This window comes from Argopecten irradians, unplaced genomic scaffold (assembly GCF_041381155.1).
Source record: "Argopecten irradians isolate NY unplaced genomic scaffold, Ai_NY scaffold_0375, whole genome shotgun sequence".
Classification (NCBI taxonomy): Eukaryota; Metazoa; Mollusca; class Bivalvia; order Pectinida; family Pectinidae; genus Argopecten; species Argopecten irradians.
Genome location: NW_027187842.1, coordinates 1 through 19,043, shown reverse-complemented (window position 1 = coordinate 19,043; position 19,043 = coordinate 1). Strand labels below are relative to the sequence as shown.

Below are 19,043 nucleotides of genomic sequence, written 5' to 3'. Positions count from 1 at the left end.
TACTTAAACGAATTTGTAACTCGAAGCAAAAGTAGTATGAACACATACATTTATTTTGAGAAATCGGTGTGCCAGATTTAGAAACGCTATTTATATTTATAGACTGGTGTGACTCGGCCAGGGCATATAACCTAGAGCCTTAATTCCTCGCAGGGGCGAGCGCTCAACCGAAGGCTAAAGGTGAGGCCGTGTCGAAGGAGATGTTATGAAGACGGAAGTCAGATAGGAAAAGTATAACAAATAATGTTTGTCTCATTTCTTTATATGACATATAGACCGACCAGTCCAGTGTAATAAACATTTGCATAGTACATGTTTAGGGTACAAGCACCTGAGTAAATAAATAATAAAAAAAAACCAGTTGTGAAAGCACATTGACTTTTCATGCATTATGACGTCGGACCTGGGGATGAAAATCTAATGTTTAAATTTTTATGGAATATGTACATTAAGTATATATGGGTCTTCTAAGGGTTTCTGAAGGAATGAGTCCTCGCAAACGCAACATGCTAATGGAACTATCGATCATTTTTACTATCGTAATGCTTCACTTTAAAGTGATGTAATAATATAAATGTCCCATTGTGACCTAGTTAGCTAATCACACGTGTATATCTGGAGTGTCCTATATAGAACCGCGATGTTTTATGTATCCTGCACTTTAACACTGGTTTTCCAAGGTGAAGGTCGAGAGGACATATCTTCTATTTGTTTTGATTAGAACATATCAATCCGCTGTTACTAAATCTGTATAACACATTGTCTTCCGCTTGACCTTTTATGGTTATGTAATTTATATATATATAAATAGTTTGTGTTTATATATTTGCGAAATGAACAAGAAAGTATAAACATTTGTATGATTTCTCACCTATTAAGATGTGAATGGTGTTCTGATCATTAAATGATTATGCAACCAGTTAACCCCTATATCATTGAAGGTATTTGCTTTCAGTCTATTTTCAGAATTGAATCAAGATATAAGATGGTGTGACCTTGGAAGGGGGATGGTTTAAAAGGTCAAATATATATTTGCCGACACCCTTTTTAACCCAAACAACATTTAAGAATGAATTAAAAAAGCTGCAACGTTTATCATGTGGAGAACACGAACAGGGAACATGACCTTCAGATCAAATTTCTACAACACATTAGATATAAATGGACACTTAAATTGGGTTGCAGTACACTGGCCCCAATATCTCGTAACAAAAGTGCAGACTTGAGTAAGTTTTTCTCCTTATGTAACTAATTGAAATATTTATGACTTAAGTAAGTTTTTTGAAATTGGACTCTGGTAAGATATATAGTCTTGATTTTTAACAGGTTTTAAGTTTAGATAGAGGAAATAGAAGTTTACATGAATTGGCCGAATTTCAATTACAAGTTATAATAGACACAACCATAACTTAACTAAAACATTATTTTTGCAGAATTTGGTAACTGTACACTAGATGGTATACTGCTGTGATATCATGGACCGTAACTGCTTCTGCAGTTTTCAAACTGTACATAACACTAGAGATTCCTATCGGAAATAAGAAAGATATATTGTAATATATTATAAAGATGTTTATGATTATCTGAACATTAACAATTTTGTAATGAAACTGGTATTGATCTGTAAGATATTAATTAATATTATAAAATATATATGTAGATAACGGTGATTTAACGGTACTAACGACTTGCCGATCCTTGACATAACATTGTGATATTATATTAATTTTAGTACACTGCTGTAATATTTATTTGTCAATGAAAGGTTAAGTTTACTTATGGATGTTGATAAGTTCATAGAAACAGATTACATTTGCATAAGGTCATGTGACGGAATTGCTATATATCATTTATGTATTCTGCTGTTAGAGAATCATGGGATCTATTGTAGATACTGGTTTTGTATCGGTGCTGAATCGAACTAGACTGGGCACCAGTCTCTAGAATATTGAAAATATCACTAAATGTTGGCTTTAATATTTTGTCTCGTCTACATTTCTGATTCAAGCTTAGGGAAGATAATCTAGTACAGAACTCTGGTTAGAAAATAACTTATGGTCAGGATAGTACCACGACAGTTATGGGTACCCACATTCCATAATATCCATAATGCAACTTCGGATATTTGAAAAGGAAACATGCATATCCGTACTGAGCAATGCCTCCTTTTATGAATATTCATCAATTAATTATGAATATTCTAACATTGTAACTTTTTAGGTCACCTGAGACGCAGGTGACCTATTCTAATCGCCTTTTGTCCGTCGTCGTCCGTCTTCGTGCGTCGTATGGCGATAAACAATTTAGTTTTTCGACTTCTTCTCCAAAACTGCCGAACCAAATTTGTTGAAATTTTGCAGAAACCTTTCATAGCCAAAGGTGAACCAAAAATGTGAATTATATGGTCCTAGCCTCCCAGGGGCCTGAGGGGTGGGGCCAAAAGTGGTCAAATAGGCTAAAACTTCAAAAATCTTCTTCTGAAATTCCAGAAATGATATAATTCAATTCTCTTCATACATGTAGATTGAAAGGTCTTGAGGTCCTTTACAAAAATTGTGAATTATATGACCCTGGGGTCTCACGTTCCTCCCTGGGGAGGGGGTCAAGGTTACTATAGTTTATATTTGGAAAAATATATTTTTGAGCATTATTTGGTCATTTATAATAGGAAATGTGTCAAACTTTGTTAGAATTATTAGCCTGAGATAGTATATTAACATCATATTCATATTGGTCCTGGCCGACCCCCAGGGACCAGAGGGCGGGGCCAAAATTGGTCAAAGTGGCTAAAATCTCAAAAGTCTCCTTCTGAATTCACAAATTTGATGGAACCAAATACTCTTCATAGATTGGAAGGTCTTTTTAAGGCCCTTTTCAAAAATTGTGAATTTCATGGCCCAAGCATTTCGGACTTTCCCCTGAGTAGGGGGTCAAATCTATTATAGTTTATATTGGAAAAACATATTTATGAGCATTATTTGTTTAATTTTCATAGGAAACAGTCAAACTTGGTTAGAATTATTACCCTGCGATAGCATTTCAGCATCTTATCCATATTGGTAATGGCCAACCCCCAGGGGTAAATGGGCCGGGCCAAAAGGGGTCAAAATGACTAAAATTAGAAAAAAAAAACTATTCTGAATTCACAGATTTGATGGAACCAGATACTCTTCATAGATTGAAAAGTCGGTTATAAAATCACTGACTGTTTCAAGGGCCTGATGGGTCAATATATATATATATATATATAGTGTTTATATGTCTTTTTTCATTCTGTATCCGAACTCAGGTGATCGCTAAGGCCCATGGGCCTCTTGTTTACTTTCTGACTTACCATAAAATACACATATTGGTTCGAATGGAACGTAGATAATACATATACTAATGGAAATTAACCGAATCAATAATACTGGCGAGGCCAGACAGTGATGTCGACGCCAAAAATTATATATAGTGTACATACTGGTCAAAGTGACCTCACTGAGAACCTTATATATATGAACTAAGCTTTATCCTCGTAGCCTTAATTAATCTGTAAATATTTTATTTCTTGCATTGAGATTAGTGGCTTGGCAACACGAGGACCCGTTTTAGGACATGACCTAGTGACCTTGCAGTGCATACATTCCCCGAATACCTTTACTTGGTATATACAGTACCAATGGACAGTTGAAAAAGGTATGCGGAACACATGATTTAAAAATATTTTGCTTTGAAATCCCCTGTTAATCATTCGCGCGTTATGCATCACAGATGATCACTAGAAAGACACATTTACAGAAATAATTATGGATATAAAATTAAATTAAAATTATTTTTTGATTTTGTCGGTTGTGCTCCATATCTTATTACATACTCCTGGGTGTTTCACAACACTCAACTAATCAATTAAAAATATAATAAATTGTTATATTGCTGTCTATGTTGATATTACTAAGTAAAACATCGGCATTCATTATATAGAATAAACACTTACTGTGATATCTTTTAATGAGTTTAATATATAAAGAAAAAAATTAGGATTTAATAACATAAGTGGAAGGATTAAATATCAGACATACTATAAATACCGTGGTCAACAATCGGCATCAATTAGAGAAAATCATGATTAATAGTTTACATTTCCATTAGATATGTGAGTTAGAAATTATATTGCATGAATATGATAAAACTAGTGTTGTATATATAATGAAATTGTAGGTATATCAATTTGTAATGGTATCATCATATCCACACAAAAATATATAATCATCATTTTTGAACATGTAAAATTAATTGAAAAGAAAGTAACTTTTTGTGCTGCTGGTTAAGCTTAATGTTTATGACTGTTATGACCTGCGGCAAAGTGCACTTATTAAGTGGTCCCAGACTTGCCAATCCTTCGTAATCTCGCCATAGTGTAGCACGAGGTCACTGCGTGTGCATAGGTTTGAGACACTATTCCCCTCAGTAATACACGTAGCTTCTGTTATTTGGGGCAAAAGTCATTGCTAAATCTTTAGGATTCTATTAAAAATATTTTGTAATTGACCTTCGTACTAAATGTTACATGTTACATGGATATATTTTTGGAAGAGCAGTGATTGAGATAATGACCATATGTGACCTTGGGTGTGGAATATAACCGTGCGCTACAAAAGTTAACCAGTCACATTGTACGATGTTCACAGCCGACTAGTCAGACTCTCTAGGAGCCATTATTCCACTCGGCAGGCGGCAGTGACGGACCATCCTCCTCGTGTTAGCTAGTTTCTTTGTTTGCCCAGAGGATTCAGGTAGGGTTCATATTTACTGATACTTTAATTATAAATACTTTGTGATTATAAAAATCAGACAAAATATGTTGCTAAAATATGCTTCGGTGTCTTGTAGTCTCAGATGGTAAGACATCATTATCAAAACATTCCTATGACGTCATCCATTATGTACAACAGATGTTTCACTATCCAACGGTGGTCAGTTTGATAGTTTACTAGTCGTCAAATATCCAAAAGTGCTAATCTAGTGATAATTATGCATGGTTTTTAAGCATTTATAAAAATAAAAGACTTTGAAACGGCCCTCGATAGGTGTGTTTTCTCTGGCCTTTTCTGCACCAACGAGTGGTTTATCAAACCTATCAATAAAAATTATGACAAAAACAATCGGTGATGGCCTTAACACTCTGAAACTGAATGTGGCACATATGTAATTACGTATTATGATTTTTTAATGATATCAATGATTCATAAAGCAATTTAAATGTACATTTTCTAAAACAGAGGATTGCTGTTGTGTTGCTATACAATCCATATATATGTGTTTACATTCTGAGACTTGGTGTTGGGTGACTGAGTATTTTGAGACATAACTAAAATAACGTTGTTAGGTTCAGTATCATTCAAATTGTGGTGACATAGATTACATGCTACTAGCTAATTAAAGTTATATGTGCTGTGTTAAGGTTTTAAACGTGCATGCTTTGAGTCGATAACAAACACTACTAAACTTAGGTATACAATGTAAAGCAGTGTGTCTGGCGTCATTTATTGTAAATCGTGCGGATGAATAAACTTGTCCAATGAATTCAACTCCATTAAATCAAGCATAAAACTTGTATAGGAAGGTATACTCTCAAACAATGGTACGCCAAAATGTGTGTAGTGGGCGTATCGTTCTGATATAAATTTAAAGATCGGATTACTTTTCTGTATTTTAATGATGTTTCAATGGTTTCTGTATACTACATAACAATAAAGACTTTACCGCAATGCTAAATAGTCCTATCGATGCCAATAATGTATAATAATTGTCTTCTCGTCCCCTAACAACATAATATCCTTTTTATGAACGCTATCAATTGATAGTCTGTAATACACATACTAACAATAGTTCTAAAAATAAAATAATTTTCGCGATCCCTGTTTGCCATGTGCTCTCCGATAAAATACTCACAATTGTTTTTCGATAGACAGATTACAGGTATGATTGACGGATTTTTAAAATACAAAATGAGGGAAATCAAGATTTTTCTCCCCTTTCCTCCTCTACTTCGGACGAAGTTCTCGAGCACATGTGAGTTTATATGCATTGTAATTCCTATTGGAGAATAAAACAATTGATGGTTTTAATGCTTACCTTATATATCGGTAATCATTGAATACCCGAATCTTTAGCAATGAAGTACTATTTGATATTGTTTATTATCACTAGTAAATATGAAATAATATGTGTCCACAATATTAAACACCCAGCACAGCTTTAAATAACAGTTGATATAATTATCATTAAATAGAGAGGGTTGCATTGGGGGTTTACTCAAATCTAAAAAAAACCTATAGTAAATTTCCTTACTAAATAATTAATATAATACTGACATGATCACTTAATGTACGATATGAGATATATCAATTTGTCGAAACTGTATTATAGTCATAAATCAGTTCATAGTTACATGCACAAGATACATTACTGGCCATTTTGCTTGATACACCATGGCCAGGTGCCACCTGACCTATCTAGTGTTTCCATAGATACATTATACCTCATTTGCATAATAATAGAAATGCTTTTTGAATGTGAATATGTAGGAATTGTAATATTATATTTTTACAGAAAACTCATCGGAATGATACATTTATAAGTCAATAAGCGATGAATGGAATGGTAAAATATATTCTTGTAATAATGACAGTGGCTATCAGGGCTCGACTGTCTTGATGAGTAATGATATTAAACATTGTGTTATGAGTATTGAAGGATTGGGTGTCAGTTTTTAGCCCACCATCAACAGATGGTGGGCTATTCAAATCGCTTTTTGTCCGTGGTCCGTGGTCCGTCTGTCCGTCCGTCCTACCGTCCTTCCATCCGTTAACAATTCTTGTTACCGCTAGTTCTCAGAAAGTACTGAAGGGATGTTACTCAAATTTTATATGGAGGTTCCCCCTAGGGCCCTAGTTGTGCATATTGTATTTTGGGACCAATCGGTTAACAAAATGGCCGCCAGGCAGCCATCTTGGATTTTGATAGTTAAAGTTTGTTACCGCTATTTCTCATAATGTATTGGAGGGATCTTTCTCAAATTTCACATGTAAGTTCCCCTAGGGGCCTAGTTGTGCATATTGCATTTTGAGACCAATCGGTTAACAAAATGGCCGACAGGCCGCCATCTTGGATTTTGATAGTCTAAAGTTTGTTACCGCTATTTCTCAGAAAGTACCGAAAGAATTCTTCTCAAATTGCATGTGCAGGTTCCTCTAGGGGCTTAGTTGTGCATATTGCATTTTCGGACTGATTGATGAACAAGATGGCCGACAGGCCGCCATCTTGGGGATTTTGAGAATTAAAGTTTGTTACAGCTCTTTCTCAGAAAGTACTGAAGGGATCTGTCTCAAATTGCATGTGCAGGTTCCCCTAGGTCCCTGGTTATGCATATTGCATTTTGGGACCGATTGATGAACAAGATGGCCGACAGGCCGCCATCTTGGATTTTGATAGTTAAAGCTTGTTTCCACTATTTCTCAGAAAGTACTCAAGGGATCTGTATCAAATTGCATGTGCAGGTTTTCATAGGGGTCTAGTTGTGCATATTGCATTTTCGGACTGATCGATGAACAAGATGGCCGACAGGACGCCATCTTGGATTTTGATAGTTGAAGCTTGTTACCACTATTTCTTAGAAAGTACAGAAAGGATCTGTCTCAAATTTCATGTGCAGGTTCCCCTAGGTCCCTGGTTATGCATATTGCATTTTGGTATCGATCGGTGAACAAGATGGCCGACAGGCCGCCATCTTGGATTTTGATAATTGAAGGTTTTTTTCCGCTATGTCTAAGAATGTTCTGAAGGGATCTGTCTGAAATTGTATGTGCAGGTTCTTCTAGGGGTCTAGTTGTGCATTTTGCATTTTAGGACCGATCGGTGAACAAGATGGCCGACAGGTAGCCATCTTGGATTTTGATAATTGAAGTTTGTTACTGTTATATATCTCAGAAAGTAGTCAAAGGATCTTTCTCAAATTTCATGTCTAGTAATATGTAGTAAAAGCTTGAAAAGTAGAGAAAATATCCCTCTTTCCTTTGTCAGACAAAGATCGTTCTTAGGTGGGCGCCAAGATCCCTCTGGGACCTCTTGTTACATGTTAAATTAGTAATGATAAGTAATGATATTAAACATTGTGTTATGAGTAGTGAAGGATTGGGTGGTCGGTTTTTACATGTTAAATTAGTAATGATAAGTAATGATATTAAACATTGTGTTATGAGTAGTGAAGGATTGGGTGGTCGGTTTTTACATGTTAAATTAGTAATGATAAGTAATGATATTAAACATTGTGTTATGAGTAGTGAAGGATTGGGTGGTCGGTTTTTACATGTTAAATTAGTTAATAATGATAAGTAATGATATTAAACATTGTGTTATGAGTATGAAGGATTGGGTGGTCGGTTTTTACATGTTAAATTAGAATGAATGATACTAAACATTGTGTTATGAGTAGTGAAGGATTGGGTGGTCGGTTTTTACATGTTAAATTAGTAATGATAAGTAATGATATTAAACATTGTGTTATGAGTAGTGAAGGATTGGGTGGTCGGTTTTTACATGTTAAATTAGTAATGATAGCAAAGCATTACATGTAGGTAACTTTTATGCACCTAATGTATTGAATGATAGGCTAGATTTATTTTCGCTTAGTTAATTCAAGGTTGGAAAGTTTGGGCGGTTATATTTTAATGGGTGGTGGTTATAACACTTCTCTTTGTTCTTTTGATAGAAGTGGAAAACTTACCATGTAGAAAACAAATTTGTTAAAATGATAAAAGATTTAATTGACACACATAATTTGGCTGATTTGTGGAGGAGTAGAAATAAACAATGTTCTTTTTTCCACGTAAACAAATTAGAGTGATGTCTCAAAGCAGGATAAATTATTTTATTGTTTCTCGTGACCTTTTTAATCATAACCAATTTGTGTATGACAATGACTCTTCTTTAAGTGATCATGGTATGATATCACTAAAAGTTGAATTTGATGACGTAGATAATAGTCCGGGACTTTGCGTTCTTGATTATAATTTTCGTTTTGAATAAATGTATGTCCTAAAAATCAAAGGATAATTTCTGTTAGGAAACAGGATAAAATATATAATACATCTACTTTAATTTGGTTCGATAATCTAAATAAAGTATGAGATTAAGTGTGTTTCGCAGCTGTACGGTAAATCTAGGCGGAAAAAATCTATTCTGACTACAATAAAATTCAGAATGAATCGAGTTATTTATCTGCAAAACTTGTGGATGGTCAGAATGAGTGGTTCATTAAAAAAACAGAGAAATAAAATCGGATCTGGAGAAATTTGAAACTGAGAAATGTCAAGGGGTTATCTTAAGTTCTAAATCTAAAGAAATACAGCATATTGTTTAGACTAGAAAAGCATAATCAAGGTTTAAAGAAAATAACTGATGACTGACAGTGGTGTTTTGTTAACCACAACGGTTTCTTCATTACACGAAATTTATTTATTCTATAGAAATCTATATTCTTGCGTGTAGGTTTATGAAAAGGGATGTGATTTTTTTTATAATGTATAGATTATTAATTATCATCAGGTGTGTTTCCAAATTTTGATTAAAAGCGCGCTTTTCAAATTATAAATGGAAGCTATTTTTCAGTTTCTCACAATGTTATATTCACAGGAGATACACTTTTTCGTTTTGAGATGTGTACTACTGACCCGTGTCCTTTTGTAAAGAACGATCGGAGGATATTCTTCACCAATGGTGTAAATAGAAAAAGAAATCCATGATTATCTTGTTACTTTCAAAGAAGATCTTTTTGCAAAGGCAGATGTTCCATAAAATATGAAATTTGATTATTTTTGGACTTAATTAAAATCCAAAGTTTGTTAATTTTTATTTTATCAACTTTATGTTGGCATCGCTAGGTTCTGTATCTTTAAGGGACGTAATTTAAGTACATGTATGTGCAGTGAAGGTTTCGTTGATATTAAGTTTTTCTTTTAATTTACACTGGGTCTGAATTAAATATACTTCTGTGATAAAAATTGTGTTTTAATGTGATTAATCCAAGTTTCATTTTTATGTCAGAGAGGAGAGATTGTGTGTTTATACATGTACATTCCTTTCTGTCCGGTTTACTCGATTACTTTGTTTAAATTTCAATAATGTTATAGTGTGTAAATGTGAATATACTTACAAAGAACTTACATTCAATAAGTGTGTATTTCGTTTTGAATCTTTAAAATGTATGTTACATATTCTTAGGTATAAATTAACACTTGAATAAAATTGTCTTTTGGAAACTGTGTATCGTAGTTAAGCTACGGTGAGCACGGCCCACTTTTGGATGGGTGACGATGGTTTGGGCCCTAGCCTCGGCACGTTAAACAATAATGATATTTTCAATCAAAAAGTTGATGTACACATATCTTTTATTGTAAAAGAAGTTATACATAAACATTTATTCCTTTTTAGTGTACAAAGTATTTACAGTTTGTTTTACTAGAACTAACGTTACATTACCCAAATTAGAACGTTTAAAAGCTACCCGAAATGGAACAGCGAGGTACAGTTCGACAATTATCAAGCTTTCGACAAATACGCCGTTTATCGACTATACTATCCTGATTTTAACGTTAAAAGGTAAGACATCGTTAGACGGATAACATATAAATCGCTATTCTTCATAATCTTAGTCTCAAAAGAGTTTTCATGTGCAATTCCGAATGCACTCATTGACCCGAGGAGGCCCGAACGAACGGCGCATTCGATAACTGTTCGGCCAAACATAAAGTTAGACAGTTATTCGTTATTCAAACGAAACCTGTTTTGACGGATGCAGCCATATTAAATATAGTGAAATTTATTTGAATTTCTTTGAATTATTAATGTATCGCGGATATATATTTCAAGCTTTTTCTTCATTAGTTAAAATCATAGCTGAAGTTAGTTACGTTCACAAAATAAGACATGTTTATACTTTTTAGTTAATAGGTTTAGTCTACACATATAAATGAAACAGTTAGGGACTAGCTCACTACAACCGGCTGATTGACTGATGGAACTTACGTACTTGTTCCGGTTAAAACGAGCCTAGGAGACCACAACGGTTTTGTTTTTTATGTGTACATAGGGAGCTCTGTATTAAGTACTTATGCCAACATCTTACGCAACCTGTCAATAACCCAGGACCCAAATACACAGCTCCATTAGTAAACAACTCCTTAAATACATGGCTCCCTACATTCCTACGTACCGGTTAGTAAACAAATCATTAAATACATAGCTCCCTACATCCCTACGTACCGATTAGTAAACTACTCCTTAAATACATAGCTCCCTACATCCCTACGTGCCGACTAGTAAACTCCTTAAATACATAGCTCCCTACATCCCTACGTACCGACTAGTAAACAACTCCTTAAATACATAGCTCCCTACATCCCAACGTACCGACTAGTAAGCAACTCCTTAAATACATAGCTCCCTACATCCCTACGTACCGACTAGTAACCAACTCATTAAATACATAGCTCCCTACATCCCAACGTACCGACTAGTAAGCAACTCCTTAAATACATAGCTCCCTACATCCCAACGTACCGACTAGTAAGCAACTCCTTAAATACATATAGCTCCCTACATCCCTACGTACCGACTAGTAACCAACTCATTAAAAACATAGCTCCCTACATCCCAACGTACCGACTAGTAAGCAACTCCTTAAATACATAGCTCCCTACATCCCAACGTACCGACTAGTAAACAACTCCTTAAATACATAGCTCCCTACATCCCTACGTACCGACTAGTAAACAACTCCTTAAATACATAGCACCCTACATCCCTACGTACCGATTAGTAAACAACTCCTTAAATACATAGCTCCCTACATCCCTACGTACCGACTAGTAAACAACTCCTTAAATACATAGCTCCCTACATCCCTACGTACCGACTAGTAAACAACTCCTTAAATACATAGCTCCCTACATCCCTCAACGTACCGACTAGTAAACAACTCCTTAAATACATAGCTCCCTACATCCCTACGTACCGACTAGTAAACAACTCCTTAAATACATAGCTCCCTACATCCCTACGTACCGACTAGTAAACAACTCCTTAAATACATAGCTCACTACATCCCTACGTACCGACTAGTAAACAACTCATTAAATACATAGCTCCCTTCATCCCTACGTACCGACTAGTAAACAACTCCTTAAATACATAGCTCCCTACATCCCTACGTACCGACTAGTAAACAACTCCTTAAATACATAGCTCCCTACATCCCTACGTACCGACTAGTAAACAACTCCTTAAATACATAGCTCCCTACATCCCTACGTACCGACTAGTAAACAACTCCTTAAATACATAGCTCCCTACATCCCTACGTACCGACTAGTAAACAACTCCTTAAATACATAGCTCACTACATCCCTACGTACCGACTAGTAAACAACTCATTAAATACATAGCTCCCTACATCCCTACGTACTGACTAGTAAACAACTCCTTAAATACATAGTTCCCTACATCCCTACGTACCGACTAGTAAACAACTCCTTAAATACATAGCTCCCTACATCCCTACGTACCGACTAGTAAACAACTCCTTAAATACATAGCTCCCTACATCCCAACGTACCGACTTGTAAACAACTCCTCATTAATACGTTATGATTCCACACTTTAATGCTTATCATTTTCTTCTCAATGAACCCAAAAAAGATTTTCACCGAAAATTAACTTGATATAGCTAAAAATGTTGAATTAAAAAAAGAGTGAAATTTACCTCTCTAGCAATTTTCTTCAAAAACTGTACTAATTTAGGTAGCGTCATGTTACAGTTTTACCATATACATTTAAAGTACCACTATGTTGAGTTTATGTTAATTTTATGAAAGTAGATTGTGCATTTTGAAAATATGTAAGTAAATGTATTTTGTTTTTATTATAAGCTAAAACACACAATTGTTAATGCATTTCCTTTTCAGTCGAAAATATTTGAAATCATTGTTCATGATCAAAATTTACCGATAGAATGTGATAAATATACTTCTGTTGTTTTTTTACAGTATGAAGCGAGTAGCGATAATTGGAGCAGGTGCTAGTGGTCTGCCTGCAATAAAGTCGTGTATAGAAGAAGGATTAGAACCCATCTGTTACGAAAAAGCAGATCAACTCGGTAAAATTCGATTTGTATTTTACAATACAGTTATCATCTCTGTCATCTATTGTCTCAAAAATTTCTTAACTATTTATATAAAACAGTGTTGGTTCCATTGTTAGATTGGAATTTGGTAATTAATTTTAGTCAATTACTTCAAGTTATCATCGCATTAAACCACTGGCACAGTCCATTTTCAATCATATAATTTTAGCACGTTAAGTATTTGTCATTTAATAAATAAAACAAAATGATAATATCAGTGTATTCCCTTAGATAAACATTTTACTACATGTATTCCCCTTATATCTTTAATGTACTAAATGTAAAAAAAAAACGTCTATTCAGGTGGGCTGTGGAATTATACTGATGAGGTGAACGAAGACCAACCGTGTGTTATGAAATCCACTGTAATCAACACGAGTAAGGAGATGCTAAGCTACAGTGACTTCCCTGTACCTAAGGACTATGCCATGTTTATGCAGCATACATACGTTCTCAAATATCTTCACCTGTACGCTGAAAAGTTCGACCTAGCCAAATACATCCACCTAAAAACCGAGGTAATCAACATTGTATAATTTAAGTTTTCATAACACATTTTTTTTACATGTATTTGTCTTCTGAATAACGATTAGGCTTTTACTTCATTAACTGATAATAGGAATAGTTATCGATTCTTGGACATACATATTAAAAATGAGATTTATTGTTGTCAAGCATTCGAAAATACAATAATATATTTTTGTAAACAATATCTAAAGACAGCTATTGTCTTATTTGGTTTCTACGTCGAGATTACAAAAATAGTACATCTACTTGTAATCAACCTCCTTCATTGTATTAAAGACTATGTGATAGTGACCTTGTATCTGTCGAGAGAAGTAGCTGAGACGATATCTGGTGTTATATCTAGGTGCAGTCTGTAGTGATGGCCAACGATTTTGAAACGTCCGGTAGATGGGACGTTACAGTCAAAGATATACCAAGCGGTGAAATAAGTACGAACACTTATGACGCAGTTATGGTCTGCACTGGTCAACACACATACAAGTACAGCCCAGAGTTCGCTGGAGCCGATGAATTCAGCGGTAAAATACTGCATTCCCATGACTACCGCGACTCTCGAGGTTATGAAGACAAGAATGTGATCGTGGTCGGTGTTGGAAACTCCGGGGTAGACACCGCTGTGGATCTATGTAAAACAACCAAAAAGGTAGACTAATTAGTATAGCTCGCCTCTTATTAGTATCAGGCATAGTGCTCATATATGACTAGGTAGTACTATGGGAGATAACTCGTTCAATACATAGCCAAAATCATTCTTGATATCAGTTATGAAATCAAATGACATGGTTCTAGCATTCACATGCACCGAACTGAATTACTTTACTTAAGCTAATGGTTATAAGCTTTCACTCCTTATGTTTTATTTCTTATGAAATGTCATTATAATCATATAAACCGGATAATAAAAGTCTTTTTGATCGCTCACAGGTGTATCTTAGTACTAGACGTGGTTGTTGGGTATCAAAGAGGATAACAGGAAAGGGTCTACCTAATGACATGGAAGCCTACAGGCGGTATATCTTGCTCATCAAAAAACATCTTCCAAAGAGTATCCTGGATTGGGGAATGATTCGGAAAAGTAACCAACAGTTCGACCACAAGGCTTACTCCTTAAAACCTGATCATGGCTTCTTTTCTCAGCATCCGACTATAAACGACGATCTGCCTAATCGAATCGCAAGTGGTACGATCGTAGTGAAACCAAACATCAAACGTTTCCATGCCAACAGAGTGGAATTTGATGACGGGACGACTTTAAATGACATCGACGCCGTAATACTGGCCACTGGGTATAAGTACAAGTTCCCATTCCTTGATTCGTCACTGATAGAGGTGAAAGGGAATAGAGTGGACCTGTACAAGCATCTGTTCCCGCCGAACCTGAAACACAACACCCTTGCACTTGTTGGTATTATGCAGCAGATTGGAGCTGTGTTCCCTATATCTGAACTACAATGTCGCCTGTCAGCAAGAGTTTTCAAGGTGTGTAACAATGTCTTTTTACTTTAATTATGATTTCTCACGTTTATTATTTTTTAAAATGTTAATTTCATTTTTTGAAAACGTTTATTTCATTTTTTGAAATTTCTAAATTGCATTTTGTATCCACATGACAAAGTGTGATTTTTTATATTTAATTATAGATATCTGTCAATCTCACTGGGCTATCTATAACATATTTATATATATATATAATCGGTGCCTTGTGAGTTTTCTTTGTTAATGCGTCTGGTCCGAGTTTTATTTCATTGGTAAGTTGTTTCTTGTGATCATTTTGTATACACGATCATATATCGATCTATTGACCGCTATGAAATATGAACCTTTGTGTTTGCTATGCTCAGTTCAGACTCTCTTCAGGTTTTTCTACTTGCACACGACGGTCTCTTGGTAACGCCGGTAATGTTTGGTATATATCTGTGAAATTTGAAATGTATTTCACTACATGTTTTTTTTTCTTACTAGTGTATTTACACCATGTAATATATTACTGTAAAATATACTGTTGCATGTTGTTTAGAATATAAAAAGGTTTTTTTCAAATGTACATTATGTTGGGAGTAAACTCCACTTAATTTAAAGTTATTTTATTTTCGTTTTTATTTGTCTCTTTTTTGTTGACTTGTGCATAAATTTGACCTCTCTTTCATCTTGTGGAGTTTCATTTTACTTTGCAGTGACACACACTTACCACATTTTCAGGGGGATATCCAACTGCCCTCTAGTTCTGAAATGTGGGATGACATCAACCAGAAAAGGATGGTTATGACCAAGCGATTTGTCCAATCAAATCGGTACACTATGAAGGTAGATAGTGTACCATATATGGATGAGCTTGCAGAGCTTCATGGATCAAAGCCAGATTTATGTAAGTTTTGAACCTTTATAAACCTCCTATACCCGCGACCTGTAAAGTAAGACTTGGTAAGTCAATGATATGGGTTATGGATCCCGGAAACGTAGCCATGAATCTATCATGGTGGTTTAATAAACGATTGATTTCTTTCCAGCATAATCCACAAAATAATTATATATTCCGTTGACGCCATGCATCTACAACACAGCTATCGCAGCATAGCATCTGGTTGTGCTCAGCTAATAAGAATTTTAATTTCAGTATTGTCGACAGCCTCTTGATCGTTAAGTATATTTCCGTAACACTGTAATCAAACATAACAGAAACTTTCTTTCTAGTGAAAAGCCAAAAAGAAATTTTGCTCACTCAACCCAGTGGTTGGATTGAAATTATATTTATAATTCTGGACTTAAATGTAAAAGTGTTAAAGTCCTATTTTTTGCCTTTCGCAGATCGCCTTGCCATGTCCGACCCGAGTCTGGCGTTCAATTGTTTTTTCGGTCCATGCACACCCTACCAGTTCCGGTTGGAAGGTCCCTGTCCGTGGGACGGTGCCCGTGACGCCATACTGACCCAGTGGGATCGTACGTGGCACCCAATGAAGACGAGGCCAACAGGTCCCTGTTCCTGGACGGAGTCGGCAGACACCTTCGTGTACACTATAGTGTGCCTACTGATGGCATACATAGTCTTTGTAATGTTTTGATGACGAGCTTATACGGGACTACGATACTCTGCTGAACGATTCTTAAGGATGAATATAGTCAGGTGAAAGACTTCCATAGGAAAATTTTTATCTGATTAACCACCTTCTTGTGAATTGACCAATCAAGCCATTGATACTGTCTTGAGGGACTTCCTAAATCATACAAATTGCGAAGAAGAACTTCACTATGGAATTGATAATTAAGATGGCAAACTTCCCATACATATATATGTGAAACAGAACATTGTATTTGGAATCTGTGTGCTGTTAAGGAAGAGTATAGTTTTGTTTACTCAGTTATGGTTGAAGGGAGAGAAATCTCGTATATAATAACGTCAAACAACTAACTTATACAATATGTATTAACTTTAGTACTTAATTGGTGTCCTGTGATACAGCACGGACGGTTTGTTTGGTGAAGAATGCATAATGTACATATGGATTATAATTACAAAACAGAAAGCTGTTAAGATTGTATATTATTATAACTCTTGACACGTTCGTTTTGTATTATGAAGATCAAATTTTAATCACATTAAAACTGAACATTAACTGAATTTGAAAACAATGTGTGATTAGTGTAAAACTGATATTCGTCTGATTTATTTTTCTAAATCAGACTTCAGGTAACTGCAGCCTACAAAGACAAAAATAAAATATCTTAAATATGTTGTCTACACTCATTTAGGTAATTGACTTAAACGTTATCACAACATGAAATAGAAGTATTACGAATTAAAATTTCTTTATCTACTGGAAATCACAGAAAGAATATAGGAAGAGACTAATATACACCGTTTGATACAATGTATCCATGCATACATATTTACTGATTTGTTAATGTCTATGTAGTCTGTATATTAAAAAAAAAATACATAAGACTACAGTACCCTGAATCGGATCAGTACTCAAAACGGACCACTTTTTGTTTATATAATACTGGCGGATGCATTAATTAACAGTGATTTATTATAATTATGAATACTTTTGTTTTTGTGTTATGTCAACTCACACTAGGGAAAAGTAACTTTGAAATGTTAGGGATTATAGTACGTTGTTGACTGTATCAAAAAATATCCAATGCGATGTATAGTTTCTATCAGCTGTTAGGAAAACTGTGCCTATAGAAAACAATGTGTCATTATCAATAATTATATATTACATGGATTGATATGTACATTTTACGAGTCCATTAATCTAACACTCTTTTCGGGATCCGGTTTGGGTATTCCGATAAACCACATGTCCCAAATAGTGATTTTAGAACGTTATACAGCTAATTCATTCGGGTATTCGATTTCACTACACTCTCCGATACTGTATTTAAGCTAGATATAATTAAAAGCAATAAAGAGGGACGTCTTGTTTGATGATCTGATATGGGTACTTTCACCTAAAAAGAAAGTTTGATGTGAATTCAGATTTATATCTCACGGCTTACCGAACACTGACTTTATGATTGTTGAAATGGTGGTAATCCGATCAAGAAGCCGTATTTATTGATGGCGTCAATCATGACCTACAAAAGAACAAAGGAAGGTATCGTTTGTTATTGTATCAATGAATGAAGCTAACTTTAGAGTTTCCTAAAAAAGATGTCGTAACAAATTACAATTTAAAAACTGTTTCGAAAATAACACTTCTAGGTTGAAAGGTCGTAGTCATTATTTAAGTACGTTTTGTATGTAATCAAACACCTCAGTAAAAATGCAAACAACTGTTTAGACCCCTAGCGTAAGGTGGCAAACTAGTACTATATGTACAGTAGGCGGCATATAGGACCATTCCAATTGTCCCTCAATCATAACCGCAGTTGGACAATTACTTAAAGCACCACTCAATCTTCCGCAGAATTTGATAAAAGTTCATTTTGACATATCAGTTTCTTCTTGTTTGCTACCATAGTAATAAGCGGTTTCGAGTCGGTCTGAAATCCAAGATCACGGTATTCACCTGTAAAACACATTTGTAACTTCACGTGTTCCATGGGACTGTCAATTACTTCGCATGAAAAGGAAGGACATACATGTACTTGCGCAATCACAATTTTCCAATACAGGACCTATTTCAATTTTCCCTCAATATTCATGAGTGGGATTGAATAAAAACTGCCTTGAATGATCCTGAGATGGTCCTGATTAAAGGTTGAAAATTCTTGGGTTAGTCATATACCAAAGATGGCCTCCACAACCGCCCCCAAAAAAACAATGCATTTTAGTGTCACCATAGTGATT

The 19,043-nt window shown here is 35.0% G+C and overlaps 1 protein-coding gene and 1 long non-coding RNA gene across 3 annotated transcripts; one reads left to right on the top strand and one right to left on the bottom strand.

The window, feature by feature from the left end:
- The first annotated feature begins 4,427 nt into the window (after window positions 1-4,427).
- Window positions 4,428-17,366, top strand: LOC138312568 (flavin-containing monooxygenase 5-like). 2 transcript variants are annotated; one of them, XM_069253383.1, is made up of 7 exons: window positions 4,430-4,775; window positions 13,086-13,195; window positions 13,526-13,740; window positions 14,094-14,393; window positions 14,675-15,229; window positions 15,950-16,115; window positions 16,556-17,366. In XM_069253383.1, exons 2-7 carry the CDS (start codon window positions 13,087-13,089, stop codon window positions 16,807-16,809), a joined length of 1,599 nt encoding a protein of 532 aa, XP_069109484.1. In that variant the 5' UTR covers window positions 4,430-4,775; window position 13,086; the 3' UTR covers window positions 16,810-17,366. The 2 variants fall into 2 exon arrangements, with proteins under 2 accessions (XP_069109485.1, XP_069109484.1); XM_069253384.1 differs by lacking the exon at window positions 15,950-16,115 and having other exon boundaries at window positions 4,428-4,775; window positions 16,556-16,819.
- LOC138312569 (uncharacterized) lies at window positions 17,313-18,428 on the bottom strand. The gene is made up of 2 exons (XR_011206981.1): window positions 18,251-18,428; window positions 17,313-17,446 (listed from the first exon to the last, which is right to left on the bottom strand). It is a non-coding gene; the product is annotated as an uncharacterized lncRNA (long non-coding RNA).
- Between the last annotated feature and the right edge of the window lie 615 nt (window positions 18,429-19,043).

Coding starts and splice junctions, on each gene's coding strand:
- LOC138312568 (XM_069253383.1), top strand. CDS start 13,087: ATGAAGCGAGTAGCGATAATTGGAGCAGGTGCTAGTGGTCTGCCTGCA. Junction 14,394..14,674: donor TATGTAAAACAACCAAAAAG/GTAGACTAATTA, acceptor GATCGCTCACAG/GTGTATCTTAGTACTAGACG. Junction 15,230..15,949: donor TGTCAGCAAGAGTTTTCAAG/GTGTGTAACAAT, acceptor CCACATTTTCAG/GGGGATATCCAACTGCCCTC.